General features: G+C 45.3%; 1 protein-coding gene across 1 annotated transcript in view; it reads right to left on the bottom strand.

Annotated features, from left to right (window-relative positions):
• Window positions 1–15062, bottom strand: part of PRKDC (protein kinase, DNA-activated, catalytic polypeptide) — a 137834-nt gene extending 122772 nt beyond the window's left edge. The window contains exons 1-12 of the mRNA XM_013969108.2: window positions 14883–15062; window positions 13148–13224; window positions 12952–13044; window positions 12555–12629; window positions 11584–11692; window positions 10944–11056; window positions 10757–10856; window positions 3570–3625; window positions 3457–3487; window positions 2849–3006; window positions 1553–1699; window positions 159–323 (exon numbers count right to left, since the gene is read on the bottom strand). Of these exons, the coding sequence (XP_013824562.2) occupies window positions 159–323; window positions 1553–1699; window positions 2849–3006; window positions 3457–3487; window positions 3570–3625; window positions 10757–10856; window positions 10944–11056; window positions 11584–11692; window positions 12555–12629; window positions 12952–13044; window positions 13148–13224; window positions 14883–15036 (1278 nt within the window). The 5' untranslated portion in view covers window positions 15037–15062. The remainder of the gene's footprint in view (window positions 1–158; window positions 324–1552; window positions 1700–2848; window positions 3007–3456; window positions 3488–3569; window positions 3626–10756; window positions 10857–10943; window positions 11057–11583; window positions 11693–12554; window positions 12630–12951; window positions 13045–13147; window positions 13225–14882) is intronic.

The raw sequence follows: 15116 nt of genomic DNA, 5'->3' as shown, positions 1-15116 counted from the left end.
TCATCAAGTTTCATGACAAAAACTATACCAAAAAACCGTACAAGGTACTAGCTAAAGAGGTCACCTTGGTCACACTGGTGCCTGAACTGCATCAAACCAGCTGAAGACCTGGGCTAATCTCGCCAAGCCCGTGTTCAGCAGGCCACCCCCTCACTCACGGCATCGAGATGCAGCAGGACGCTCGCCACGGACTGCAGGAAGCTGGGCAGCTGGTACACGTGGTCCTCGGCAGCATCCGCCTCCGTGAGGAACAGCTGCCGGCACCGCTGGATGAGCTCCACGAACATCAAGTCCACGTCGCGGGCATTCACTGCCTTGCATGGCTGCAGGGAGGCAAAACCAGTCTCCATCAACCTGTTCCACCTCAGGGTGATGGCACCTAAGGCGTCTCGTTAGGCCACGTTATTATAACGGAATGTTAACAGCTTCTCAGTGGAGAATACAGATATAGAATGCACTGTACGTCAGAAAGATTCTTTCCAAAAAACCTGTAAATACGTTCTAAAGTTACTAACACAAAAAACACCTACTGATTGTCACCTGTGTTTCTGGCAGGGGCAGACTGCAGACAGTTGGGTGCCATCCCTGCAGAGGGCCGATGCCCAGAGGAGGGACAGGCCCAATCCCCCCACAGCACAGCAGCAACACCCACAGCCACACCCTCCTAACTCAGAGACAGTCCAGCTGCACATGTCCCAAAGGCTCCTCAGACGCCGGCCCCAGTCCCGCCTCCTCACGGGCCTGGACCAGCGCCTGATCCGCATCCTCTCCCTTGTTCCACCTTACTCTGTCTACACCAGCTCATTATAGTGAACAGGTCCCCACTGCCAGACCTCAGGGTCTGAGGATACAAAGTCCGTGCTCTCAGTCACCTCTGAGCCTCCTCACACATTTCCTCTGCCCTAAGCTAGTATAAACGAGCCACGGAAACATGTGGAGATGAAGACTTTAAGGGGAAAGGAGTGTTGGGAAGAAGCAAATGAGGAAGCATCAGGATGGAGGACTGAGCAGAGGGCTGGAAGAGACTCTCCATCCCAACAGCAGGGGAGTAGCCCTGATGGGGATCTGTACAGAGAAACAGCAGGAGACGTAATCCGCCAGTGGGAGCCATAGACCCCTCCAGGAGGATGCAGCCACACCAACTCCCAGCATTCCCAGCAGACCTCACCCAGGCTCAGGGACTCATGCCAGAGTGAGCGCAGGGGCTCATCAGTGATGGGCGGCCAGGCGTGGCCAGGAGAACATGGTGTTCCTCGTCTCCAGGCTGCAGCCATGTCTCGGTTCTGTCTATCGCTGGCTGAACCCTTACATGAGTCCCCTAACTTGTCTGGCCTCACTTTCCTCATCTGTAAAGTGGAATAATATTCCTAAAAGCTTATAGGAGAGTTATGAATATTTGAGATGATACACAGGAAGCACTGAAAAAACACATTAACAACAAAACAAACAAGAACAATGTTTTCAAAAGTGTGAGATGCTATTCAAAAGATACTAAAGTATATTCATTTAAACATTCAAATGAAAGTAAAAGGGGTCAATAAGTGAGACATACCCCCGCGAAGAGCCCATATCCACGGATGGCGATGGACAGGTCCTTGCTGTTGGCGTCCACGTTCCTGATGATGCTGTAGAACTGCTCCATGAAGAAGCGCAGCGGGCCCCTGTGCGCCTCGGCATCGTGTGCCACCAACAAGGAAACCTGCATCACACAACGTTCACTTTAGAGGCATCCATCCAAACGTGAAAAGGCTGGAACAGCCGAATGGGACAACATCAGGTCCACAGCAGCTATTACTTGTAAAGAACCATCTGTTCAATCCACTTAGTCTCCATCAGGTTCGGAAAAGCCACTTCCTTAAGTAAGCCTTTATTACACGTGATGCATTCTTCCTAGAGAAAGGGACTGAGAGAGAGACCAGGTAGACACAGGAAGACGTGCACAAAACACAGGCTCCGGACTAAAGCTCCCTGATGAAGCAGAAAGCTTCCTTAGACTCATCTTTGACTCAAGGTGACACAGAGCTGGGCAGGCCCAGCAGCTGGCGAGCTCAGAGTCACCCACAGACAGGACCCCCAGGAGGGAACACAGAGAGGGTTCAGAACTAACAACCAGGGGAAGAAAAAAAAAAGGTGTCTCATTTCTCAAAACAATAAGCTACAAAAATTACGTGAGCCAAAGCAAGTACTCTGAGAAGCAAGCAGATGACGATGCACCATACACAGTGACACCTGCCAGAACTCGAGACCAGCAAGGGCATCAGGAAGCTCTCGCAACCTGCCCACGACCATCCGAGACAAGGATGGGAAGAAGCCAGACAATCACCAAAGGGAGAAGGAAGACATGCATCCACATTGCCGACCTGCAGCCCACGCCCAGACCTGTACGAAGGCCCCAGGTCTCAGCACCCGGAGACGGCAGGCCACCTGCAGGCTCCCTGCACCCACACCCAACCTAGATAGGAGAGCTCGCCTCAGCCGAGAAGCCACAGAGACACAAGCATCCAGTCTAACAGGACAGCAGACCCTGCCACCACCCCCCTCCCCTCCCTGCTCCCACCCTGACCCAGCCACCGCCTCCCGGGAGCCCTGACCTTCTGACCGCCAGCCTTCCCTCTGTCCCACCTCCTCACTCTCTTGTCCGCCCTTGGCTCTGAGGACCTGATCAGACTTGATGTCTTTGAAGCTTTCTTTCTTCCAAACCTGCTGCCACTCCTGTGGCAGAGGGATAACCAACTTTCCTCTTTAAGTACTACAGAAGCTAATGGACCAACTTGTATTTTTTTTTTTCAAATGTTCATGCAGAAGACTGGAATTTATGTCTTTGCATAGAAAGAGTTTTACATAGTACCTGTTTCAGAAAAGACTCCAGAGCTGAGTGTGCAGCTTTCCTCAATTCCACATTCATGTGGCTGCACCACTTCGACAGGACTTCAAACAAAGAAGCGTAGTTGTCCAGAAGGCAGGTGCTAAACTGAGATGCGTGCAGGGTGAATAAGGACAGCCCAGCTGCAAACACAGAACACACCGTATTTAAAACAGAATGACAAAGGGCAGGACAAAGAACTTAGGAAGCTTCAGCCACACATCAAACCAAAACTGTGCTCACAAAGCCCCCGAATCCTTACTTCAGGGGCCCGGGGTCCCCTCACACCTGATGCCTCCATCCTCTATTTGAATCAAGAGGCCCACAATCCGGCCAGTGACCCCCAAAACAAAGGTCAGAAGTAGGATCAGGGTTTATTTAGATAAAGACAGAATCAAAAGATCTGGATTGTTCTAAAGTAATTTCTTCTGAAATGGTGCAATCTTAGTGTGACCATCTCGAACAGCACCAAGAGCTGCCATCAGTGACCACGTGGGAGCATCACAGGGGTCACAGCGCCACCTTCACTCACAGTTTAAGCAAACATTCACTCAGACACCAACCTAATAACCTCCTTAAAAGTAGAATCTTACCCAGAGGCACGGCATATCTCTTCAGATCAATCTATTAAAAGAAAAACAAACTACCATCAATGTTTGACAATCACAAGGCTCAGTCGTGAAAGAATTAGAATACTAAATCCTACCTGAGGACGGATTGCCTTTAATGCAAAATCAAAAATCTCTCTTGAAGTCTGGGGATCTGAGGAAAGACAGAAAGCAGCCACTGTCACAGATCATAAGGTGTGTCTGGCAAAGCTCATGAGACTCACGACCCACCGCTCTGCTGGAGACAGTAGGACCCCTTCCTCTATTAATGAACATGCTAGTACCCAGTACTACTGCCTGGAGTCACATAATCACAGCATGCCCCAAAAACCTGAATTTTAGCCTCAGACCAAGGCTCAAGTCCCAGTCTTGCACTGGTTACATCAGTTTCCTGTCACCACTGTAATCAATTCTCACCAACTTTGTGCCTTAAAACAACACAAACTTACTACCACCCAGTTCTGGAGGTGAGCAATCTGGAACCAACATCACAGACACAAGCAGAAAACCCCGAGAATGACCTGAAAACAGCAGGATGGACCTTCCACAAGTGGAGACAGAAGGAGTGGCCCCTGGAGGAAGGTGGTGCTGTCAGGCCATCCCCAGCACTGGGGCCCCAGGGTCTGGACTCCACCTCAGCTCCCCAGCTGGAGACCCTGCACCCAGAAGATGAGGTGCAGGGTCTGACTCTCCATCTAAGCCAGCAGCACCACCCACCTCACCCGGCTTCATCTGTACACCCAACACAGTTGGTGTTCCTCCAAGCTGCACCCCCAGCAGCCCTTTATGCGGGCCCTTGGCTGGTATCAGGACCTCCCCAAAGTGACCCCTGCCTTGCCAACACCTCAGCCAGCACCAGCATGCCCCAAAGTGGCTCCCTCCACCAGGCTGCCCCCACACGCCAGAGCACCAGCCACAGTGGTAACCAGGCCTTAGAAATTGCAGCACAGTGGCCCCCAGGCCAGGTTGGCCCACCCACCACAGGGGATGCTCCTGGAGTGCCCAGCTTCTGGAGTGCCCAGCTCCAGGGCAGTCCAGGGAAGGGGGAGAGCTGCACTCCTGGACCCCACAGGACACCTTCTACACAAAGACCAAGAAACGTAACTGAGCTACCAAACACAAACAAATAAAGAATTAGGCAGAACAAGGGGCCAAAGGTCATGTTACAAGAAAGAAGAAGACAAAATCTCAAAAAAAGAACTGAGCAAAACAGAGGTAAGTAACTTCCCAGAAAAAAATTTCAAAGTAATGGTCATAAAAATGCTCAACGAACTTGGGAGAAGAATAGAAGAACACAGTAAGACCTTCAACAAAGAACTAAAAATCATATGACCATCTCAACAGATTAAGAAAAAATTTTCTGACAAAACTGACACCCATTTACGATAACAACTTTTAATGAAGTGGGTAAAACAGGAATGTACTTCAACACAGTAAAGGTCGTACATGACAAACCCAGGGCCAATGTCATACTCAATGGTGAGAAGCTGAAAGCATTTCCTCCGAGATCAGGAACAACACAAGGATGACCACTCTCATTACTTTTATTCAACATTGTATTGGAAGTCCCAGTGAGAGCAATCAGACAAGAAATAAAAGGAATCCAAAGTGGAAAGGAAGAAGTAAAACTGTCACTATTTGCAGATGACACACTATATATAGAAAATCCTAAAGACTGCACCAAAAAACAATTAGAATAAATGAATTCAGTAAAGCTGCAGAGTATAAAATTAATATACAGAAATCTATAGTGTTCCTACACATTAATAATAAACTATCATAAAGAAAAACTGAACAAATAATCCTATTCATAGTTGCATCTAAAAGAATAAAATACTTGGAATAAATTAAACCAAGAAGGTAAAAGATCTATACCCTGAAGACTCTAAGACATTAATGAAAGAAACTGAAGACAATACATACAAATATACATATAAAAATACATACAAATATACATACATATATGCATACATACAAATATACATATGTATATATACAATATACATATGTGTGTTGTGCAATACACACAAATATACATACGTATGCATACATACAATATACATACGTATATTGTGCGCACAAGTAGAGAGAACTAATTTTGATAAAACGTTCACACTCCTCAAAGCAGTTGACAAATTTAATGCAATCCCTATCAAAGTATCCATGGCATTTTTCACAGAACTGTAACAGCTAAGCAAAATATTTGAATGGAAACACAAACGACTCTAAATAGTCAAAACAGTCTCTGAGAAAGAAGAGCAAAGCTGGAGGCATCGTGTGCCCTGATTTCAAACTGCACTACGGTAATCAAAACATTATGGTTCTGGCACAAAAGAACAGAAACATAGATCAAAGAAACAGAATAGGAAGCCCAGAAAAAAACCCACAGAAATATGGTTAATTAATCTATGACAAAGGAGGCAAGAATATACAATGGAGAAAAGATAGCCTCTTCAACAAATAGTGGTAGGAAAACTGGACAGCTACATGCAAAAGAATGAAACTTGACCCTTTTCTTACACCACATACAAAAGTAAACTCAATGGATTAAAGACCTAAACCTAAATCTGAAACCACAAAACTAGAGGAAACATACACTGTGCTCTTTGACATGAGTCTTAGCAGTACTGTTTTTGCTCTGTTACCTCATGTATGCATGGGTGCTCAGTCATGCCTGACTGTTCTGCAATCCCATGACCTATAGCCTGCCAGGCTCCCCCGTCCCTGGGATTCTCCAGGCAAGAACACTGGAGTGGGTTGCCATTTCTACTCCAGGGGATCTTCCCAACCCAGGGATCGAACCTGCATCTCTTGCATTTCCTAAATGGGCAGGCAGGTTCTTTACCACTGGCGCCACCTGGAGTTACCTCACTGCTGCTGCTGCTAAGTTGCATCAGTCGTGTCGGACTCTGTGCGACGCCATAGACAGCAGCCCACCAGGCTTACCCGTCCCTGGGATTCTCCAGGCAAGAACACTGGAGTGGGTTGCCATTTCCTTCTCCAATGCATGAAAGTGAAAAGTGAAAGTGAAGTCGCTCGGTCGTGTTCGACTCTTAGCGTGTTCGACTCTTAGCGACCCCATGGACCCCATGGACTGCAGCCTACCAGGCTCCTCCGTCCATGGATTTTCCAGGCAAGAGTACTGGAGTGGGGTGCCATTGCCTTCTCTGGTTACCTCACTAGAGGATGACAAAAGCAGAAACATGCAGGATTACGTCAGGCTAAAAGGCTTTTGCATGGTGAAGAAAACCAGCAACAAAACAGAAAAGCAGGCTGCTGAATGAGAGAAGATATTTGTAAATGATAGGTCTAATAAAGGGTTAACATCCAAAGAACACACTGAACTTAGCAACTCAATAAAAAAAAAAAAGAAAAAAAACTCAGTAAAAAGAAAAATGAGCAGACTGCGACAATACAGAGATGCAGGATGGGGTGAGAAGTGGGAAGTAAGTTCGAGAGGGAGAGGACGTATATACACAGATGGCTGACTCATGCTGATATTTGACAGAAACCAACATAATATTGTAAAGCAATAATCTTCCAATTAGACACAAATAAATTTAAAACTGAAAAAATATAAAAATAAAAAATGAGAAAGAGGACCTGAATAGACATTTTTCCAAAAACACATAGATGGCCAACAGGCACAAGATGCTCAACATCACTAACCAGGGGAATGCAAATCAAAACCACAAGATCTCACCTCACACCTGTCAGAATGGCTGTCATCAAAAAGACAACAAATAAAGAGTATTGATGAGGAGGTGGAGAAAAGGGAACCTCATGCACTGCTGATGGGAATGAAAACTGGTGCAGCCACTGCGGAAAACTGAGCGGAGGTTCCTAGAAAACTACAGTTACCACGTGATCCAGCATTCTACTTCTGGGTACTGATCCAAAGAAAACGGAAACAGTAGTTAGAAAGATACACACACTCCAGTATTCATAGCAGCATTATTGACAATGGCCAAAACATGGAAGCAGCATTTAAGTGCCCACAGACAGAAGAACGGATAAAGAAAGTGTGGCGAATGTGCAGGTATACGTATTTCTGGGAATACTATTCAGCTGCAGAATGAGGTCTTGTCATCTGCTGCTACACAAATGGACCTAGAGGGCATTATGCTAAGCGACGCAGGGTCACGGAAAGACACGTAACCTCACCTAAAAGCGGAAACTAAAAGAACAAAGAAACACGGAAACAGATACGGAGAGCAAACTGCTTGTTGCCAGAGGGAAGCGAGCGGGGAGCATGAGAGACCCAGGTGCAGATCAGGACGTGACACACAGTTTGGGGAGTATGGTCAGCACTGTCATAACAACTCTGGTGACAGACACTATGAGACTTGTCGTGGTCATTTCCTAAGGTCCTTCATCGTCAGATCACTATGCTGTACACCTGAAGTAACACAATACTGGTCTACAACTACGCTTCAATTAAAAAATAAAATAGGGAACTTCCTGGCTTAGAACTTGGTGCATTCACCAACAGGGTCCAAGTTTGATTCCTGGTCAGAGAACTAAGATCCCACAAGCTGCAAAGAACGGCCAGAAAAATGAATAAGTCATTAAAATAAGACAAAGGAAGGAGTCCCTGGGTGTGCTCCTCTCTAGAGGCTTGAGGGCTGCCTTCAGTTTCTAGAAGTTACTCGCCCTCCTTGCCTTGGGGCCCCAGTCCCATCCTCATAGCTAGCTTCTCCCGTCACAGCACCCTGACCCTGACCCTCGTTCACAGTCAAGTGTCCCTGTGATCACACTGGGTTTACCTGGACAGCCTCGTCTCAACGTCCCATCCACACCTGATTCCCCTCTGACTCAGACCTATGGCACATCTTTGGAAGCCATTATTCTGTCCACCTCAGTCCAGTGTTCTAATCCAGGAAACAAACATATTATCACCTGCTTTAGTGAGTTGTCACAGGAATTTCCCTTGCAACATGAACAGGATAATCCTTAGCACATGGTTAATGAGCAATAAGTACTATTAATTTTCTTGTTCACCGAATGTCAGTTAACACGCCAAGCAAAGACAAACAGAAATAAGCAACGTCACCTGCCACCGAGGTCAAGTGACAAAATAGACAGTCTAGGAGATGAAAAACATGTCGCAGAAAGTGCTGTAACAGAGAGGACTACAGAAGCCCAAGAAAGCGGCTCACACGAGGAAGCATAGAGGCTTCAGAAAACAGGAGATCCCTGAGCAGGGAGCTGAGAGGGCGGGATGCACCATGGACAGGGAGCCGGAGAGAGAGACCAAGGAGGGGAAGCAGCAGCAGCTGGGCCAGCTTCTCTACTCAGAGGCAGCAAAGACTGGGAACACCTGGTTGATACGTTAGAAACCGCTGCTTCCTCAGGTTGAAATGATCAGATCTGTCAATTTCTTAAGCTGCAATTCAATAAAAACAAACACATGCAGGAGGTAGAAAAATCTGACAATTATCTGAACAAAATGGTAAGCAACAGCAAACAAGTTCTTTTAAAGAATTTTCTGGAATTTAAAAGTTTGATTTGTCCTTTAAAAACAAATGAATTCATTATAATGCTCTCACAGCTAGATTATCCTCTAAGCTTAAATTTGAGATACTATGGAAGAACACTACTGACAGTTAAAAAGAAAATTGTATTAAACAGAGTTTAAAACCAACAGGCAAGGATCTGCGGCACAAGAATTACAAAATGCTAATGGAAGAAATCAAAGAGGACCCAACTCAACTAAATGAAGAGGTGCACTGTGCTCATGGGCTAGAAAACTCAACATGGTTAAGGCATCAACTCTCCTCCAACTGATCCACAGGTTTAGCACAAAGACCACAAATATCCAAGCAAGACTTCGTCGACACAGACCAATTCATTCTAAGATTTACATGGAAAGGCACAGACCTTATAATACCCAAACGATTTTTAAAGAATAAAATGTGAGAACTACACAGGACATTTAAAGCTTACTATATAATTATCATACAGACAGTGTGGTGTGGGCAGGGCAACAGAGAACCAAGATCCACCCCCACAAGTGATGAGCCAATCAGCTAATGCCCAACTGGCTTTCTACAAAGACACAACGATTCAGTGATTTGGTGATGATTTCATGGATGTGGCACTAAAATAACAAGCAACCAAAGGAGAACCAAAGGAGAAAAGCAACCAAAGGAGAAAAACTGAACTTTATCAAAATGAAGAACCTTTGCACATCAAATGGCACAATCAATAGAGTGAAAAGACAACCAAGGGAATGGGAGAAAATGTTTGCAAATTATGATCCCATAAGGAACTGATATGCAGAATACGTAAATAACTCATACAACTCAGTAACAAAATGTCAAATGATATGATTTTTCAAATGGGCAGAGAACCTGAATAGACATTTCAACCAAGATGACACCCAAGTGGGCAAGAGGCACTTGTGAATACACTCAACGCCAAGAGCCATAGGGGAGATGCAGTGAGAAACCACCTCACACTCACTAGGAAGGCTACGATCAAACAACAGAAAACAAGTACCCTGAGGACATGAAGAGACTGTGCCCTGATGGTGGGAACAGGAATTAGTACAGCCCCTGGAAATTACAGAACCACCACGTGGGCCAGCAAGCCCACTCCTGGGGATGCTCTAAGGGAATGCAGGGACTCCAGGTGTTCACACACCCATGTCCAGCAGCATCATTCACAACAGTCAAAGAAGCAGAAGCAACCCAAGTACTCACTGATGGCCCAATAGATATACGTGTACTATATTCATACAGCGGGATTCTGTTACAACAGGGGTGTACCTTGAAGACCTTAAGCACCATGAAATAAGGCAGCCAGGAAGTTACCTGCTATGAGTCTGTTTACACAAACGTGAAAGGACAAAGCTCAAGATGGGAGACTGAGCAGTGGCTGTGGGAGGAGAGGAGGGGAGGGGAGACGAGGGGAGGGGAGGGAGATGTGGCTACAGAAGGACAGGAGAGAGGCTGCTCCCATGGCAGGCTGCCAGGGCCTCGACTGTCATGGGCACACACTAGCCCACATGCGATAAAGCGGCACAGAACTAAATTTAACACCCAAGTGGGTGCATGGGAAGCAACTGGAACCAAGCAAGACCCGAAGGTTCATCAGGCTGCACTACGTCATGACAGGCGTCACCAGGAGGTGCCAGGTGAAGGACACACGTGGATCTCTGCATTGCCTCTCACAACTGCATGTGAATCCACAACTGGCACAAAATTCAAAAATCACACAGGAATTCATTTCAGACTAGTAGTTCTTCCATAAAGAAAGAAACTCAAGTGCCATCAAGCAATACCTTCCTCCATGGACTTGGTGAAGTTACACATAAGTGACGCCAGTCCCTTCAGACACCCCGCCAGCACCGCAAGTTTGGGTTCTCTCACTGTCGATGTCATCTGAAAGGAGAGTTTAACAAGGTACCATAAAAAGAGAAAAGCCCACCAGATACAAGGAAGCAGAATAGATTATAAAGTTTATCATACCTGGGACTTAAGTTCACCCAGAAAAGCCCGGAAGAGTTTATCCGAATTGTTTATCATCTCGCTAGGATGAACTTCACCTAATATTCCTAGGAGCTCATATACTTTTTCTAAAACTGAAAAATAAATTTTAGACAAATTAAGGCCTAAAATTAAATAAATTAAGCAAAAATCCCCAAATAAAAGGAGAGGATTTCACTTCGAAATAATTTAACAATAAGCCACACAAACTATCTAGTTTTATGTACTGAATCTTTCCTGATATGTTTTATGTGAATGTATTATTATAAGCTAAATTACATTTGACATGTGAGTTTTCTATTTGAAGAAATCATTTTGTATAGATTAAAATTTTTATAAGCACATTTAACACATTATTTCTGTTTCCATTTTGGTTTCTTTTCAGCAAAAAGAATTCATCTGTATTAAGCGGGGAGGAAATCCAAAAAAAGAGAGAACTGATTCATTTTTTTGTGCAGTAGAAACTAACACAATGTCGTAAAGCAACAATGCTCCAACAGAAGTTTAAAACAAAGTTCATCTGTAAAATATAAATACCTTGGCAGAAAAAAATCCAAGTTTTACACTAAAAACTTGTTAAATTTGTTAAAACATTTTAAAGACACATTTAAATACATCTTACCTGTATCTGGTATTTTTGCTTTCAATGCAAGTTCTCCATAGAATTTGGTAAATAACTCTCCAACTCTTAATTCATCCATGAGTCTAGAACTCCTCAAAGTCTGAAGTAACTGAGAGAACACGAGTTAGCAGAGTCTAGGAGGAAGCAACGGAAGGCTTCCATCTATTGCACCTGTTCGCACACAGCCATGTTCCACAGCCATGGTCTCCAGGCACTCATGCTCGGCATCAAGCTAGGTTATGGGGGATGAGGGGCTGAGGTGGGTGGTGGAAAAACAGGGGAGACCAAGTGGAAAGGGATGTAGACGTAATTTCACCTTCCCAAGAAAATTATCCTGTGACTAGACCCTTTCTCTCAGAGGCACTTAAGGACCAACAAAACCCAGAGAAATTCTACAAAAAAAAAAGGTACGCATCTAAGCAGATACCCAGGTGAGAGTGAGCCCAATGACCACATACACACAACACACAGACCCTTCGCAGTGTGAGTGTAAGGTTTCAAGAAAACATTCAAGGACAAAATGAGGTGAATCTGGGCAAGTCTCAGCAGCGTTAGGTTTTCAGAGTAAGGGCTTCCCTTACAGCTCAGTTGGTAAAGAATCCGCCTGTAATGCGGGAGACCTGGGTTTGATCCCTGGGTTGGGAAGATCACCTGGAGAAGGGAAAGACTACCCACTCCAGTATTCTGGCCTGGAGAATTCCATGGACTATATAGTCTATTGGGTCACAGAGTCCGACAGGACTGAACAACTTTCACTTCTCACTTCTTGCCCCTCACAGACCAAATTCTTCCTCTGCTCCCCAGAGCGGTGTGAGGGGAGAACACCAAGGTGCTGCTGGGTGATGGCTGGAAACAAACACCTTCTCACACCAATGGGAGTCCTCAACATCTCTCACCCACAACTCTCACTTTCAGTTCAAGTTATACGTGTACCATAAAATACACGCACTTAGAAATATTTTTTTAATTACCTTAATAAGAAGTTCTAGGGCTGGAATTCTACATTTAGCAGCTTTATCTTTTGTGTAAACACTGGTACAAGTATTCTAGGATTTAAAAGGAGACATCAAAATCATCAACAAGATCTTCTTATAACTAAGACTTAATAGCTAAATCTACACCTGGGAGAAGAAATACCAATACTTGACATACTACACTTTAATAGTTTTCCACAAGGGCCTCAGCTTGTTAAATTTTTTAAAAAATTAGCCACTTAATTTCTAATACAATCAAGCAAAAATAAGTAAACTCCTCAACAAGAAAGGCAGAAATAAAATTAAGCTTAACCATGTTAAGTTACAAGTTACCATGTAACTTTTCATGTAAGTTAAGAGATGCTGATATATAAAGAGGTTTTTTCCTTCTTACCTTAATATCTAGAGAATAAGGTGTGATCTTCTGGCCAATTTTTTCTAAGAAAACACATAAAAACTTTAGGGCTTCTTCTCTACAATCACGAAACTATAATAAAAGAAATAAACATTACGGAAACATGGGCTAAAAAAAAGTCACCTCAACATGAAGAGACATACACTAGAAGAGCAAAATGAAATGGTCAACTTACTTCATCAATGCTAAGTGATTTCCGAACAAATACAAGCAAACCAAAATCTTTGGAAAAAACTAAGGAAGTGTGTAACGCTGGAAAAAAAAAAAAAAAAGTAAGAGAGTTGCCAAGATTCTCCATAAATGCACACTAAAGGTGATGCTTGTTTTTCAATTCAGCCTAAGTGACAAAACACAAGCCTAAGTCTGCCTTGACACGGAAAACGGGAAATTCTAGACAATGTTCCACAGTGATGTCAGAATAATGGCCCCAGAGGCCAGAACCCTGATGCCTAGCGTCACACCTGTCAATGTGCTAACTTTACACAGCAAATGAAAATTAGGTTGCAAATGGAATTAAGGCTGCCAATCATCTGACTTTAAACTGGGGAGTGCCCTGGGTCATCAGGGCTTCCCTTGTGGCTCAGCTGGTAAACAATCTGCCTGCAATGCGGGAGACCTGGGTTCCATCCACAGGTTGGGAAGACCCCCTGGAGAAGGGAAAGGCTACCCATTCCAGTATTCTGGCCTGGAGAATTCCATGGACTGTATAGCCCATGGGGTCTCAAAGAGTTGGTTACAACTGAGAGAACTTCACTTCACTTCTGGGTTATCAAGGGGGCCCAATGCAGTCACAAGGGCCCTCACAAGTGGAAGGGGGAGGAGATGGAAAGACAGGCAAGCAGGACAGGTTCCAGGCGTCTTACTTGACACTGCTGCTTGAGGAAGCGGGGAGGGGGGCAGCGTGATCTAAGAAATGTAGGTGTCTTCTGGAAACAAGGAATGCCAGAAGAAAGAAGGAACCTCAGTGCTACAACTGCAAGGAACTGAATTCTGCTAACAACCTGAATGAAAAGGAAATTAACTCTCCCCCAGGGGCTTCAAAAAAGGAGTGGCCCTGCCTGCTGCCTCAGTTTTAGCTTGATGAGATAGATCCCTGCTGGCTTTCAACCACAGACCGGTAACCGACAAACCTGAGCTGTTGTAAAAACTAAGTTTGTGGTGTATTTCAGGACCAATAGGAAATTAGTACACAGCCCTACAATCCCTCAAGTGAAAGGACACATCCTGGATAGAGTGAACCTCGAACTGCTTTACGACAAGGTTACTAAAGGAACAAAACTGAACTCGTAGAACAGATTGGAAAGCATTTACACAGTGATGCTGTCCTCATGAATACAACCTGGCAGTCTGTAAGCACTACACAGCAATCTCTTTAAGGCTTTATTTCCCCTCTTTATTACAATGACGTTTTCGGAAGAAAATCTCACCCTCTAACTAAGAGGACGCATCATGAAGTCTGCATATCTGTGTTTTTAAAAGGGGGTGTAACCGAAGTTTTCACGCAATGACACATTAAAAATGCTAAGAGGCACTTCTGCTGCAAAGGGTCAAGTTCTTACCCAGGCATAAGTCAAAAGTTAAGAGCATGACTTGTTTCTCAAAAGGAACAGCAAAACTGGGGTTTGGAAAAGGTGCTGGTGGGTTGAGGCGACAATGAGGTGGAAGAACATAAGACTTTCCTCTCATCGTCGTTCCCCACCGTGGTTAGCAGTGATGCCAAATTCAGAGCATTTCCACCACCTCAGGCTTTGAAATATCTTTCCTCTGGCGTTAAGAACAGAGGAAGTTGACAAACAGTTTTACACGGATCACAAATTCCCACGGACCCGTTCAAGCACCACCCCGGGTGCCCACTCGGACTCGAACGGGCTGCCGGGCACCGGCCGTCCGGAGCCCGGAGCTGTACCCACCCAGCAGCGCGGGGCCAGAGCTCAGCACGCACTCCTGCCCCAGGCCCCGCAGCAGCTGACCACTGGCCACCGCCGCGCCGCAGCGATCGGCAGCGGACAGGGACTCCTGTAGCTGCAGTAGGGAGCCCCGCACGCAGGATCCCGAATCAGCCATAACCTCCAGCTGCGAACACCACTCTCGCTGCCGGGACCGGAAGTGCCGCTGGGCGGGAAAGGGCGGGGATGGGAGGATTT

Source organism: Capra hircus, chromosome 14 (assembly GCF_001704415.2).
Source record: "Capra hircus breed San Clemente chromosome 14, ASM170441v1, whole genome shotgun sequence".
NCBI classification, from domain to species: domain Eukaryota; kingdom Metazoa; phylum Chordata; class Mammalia; order Artiodactyla; family Bovidae; genus Capra; species Capra hircus.
The sequence above is the reverse complement of the archived record's forward strand: the minus strand, read 5'-3'. Positions and strand labels throughout refer to the sequence as shown.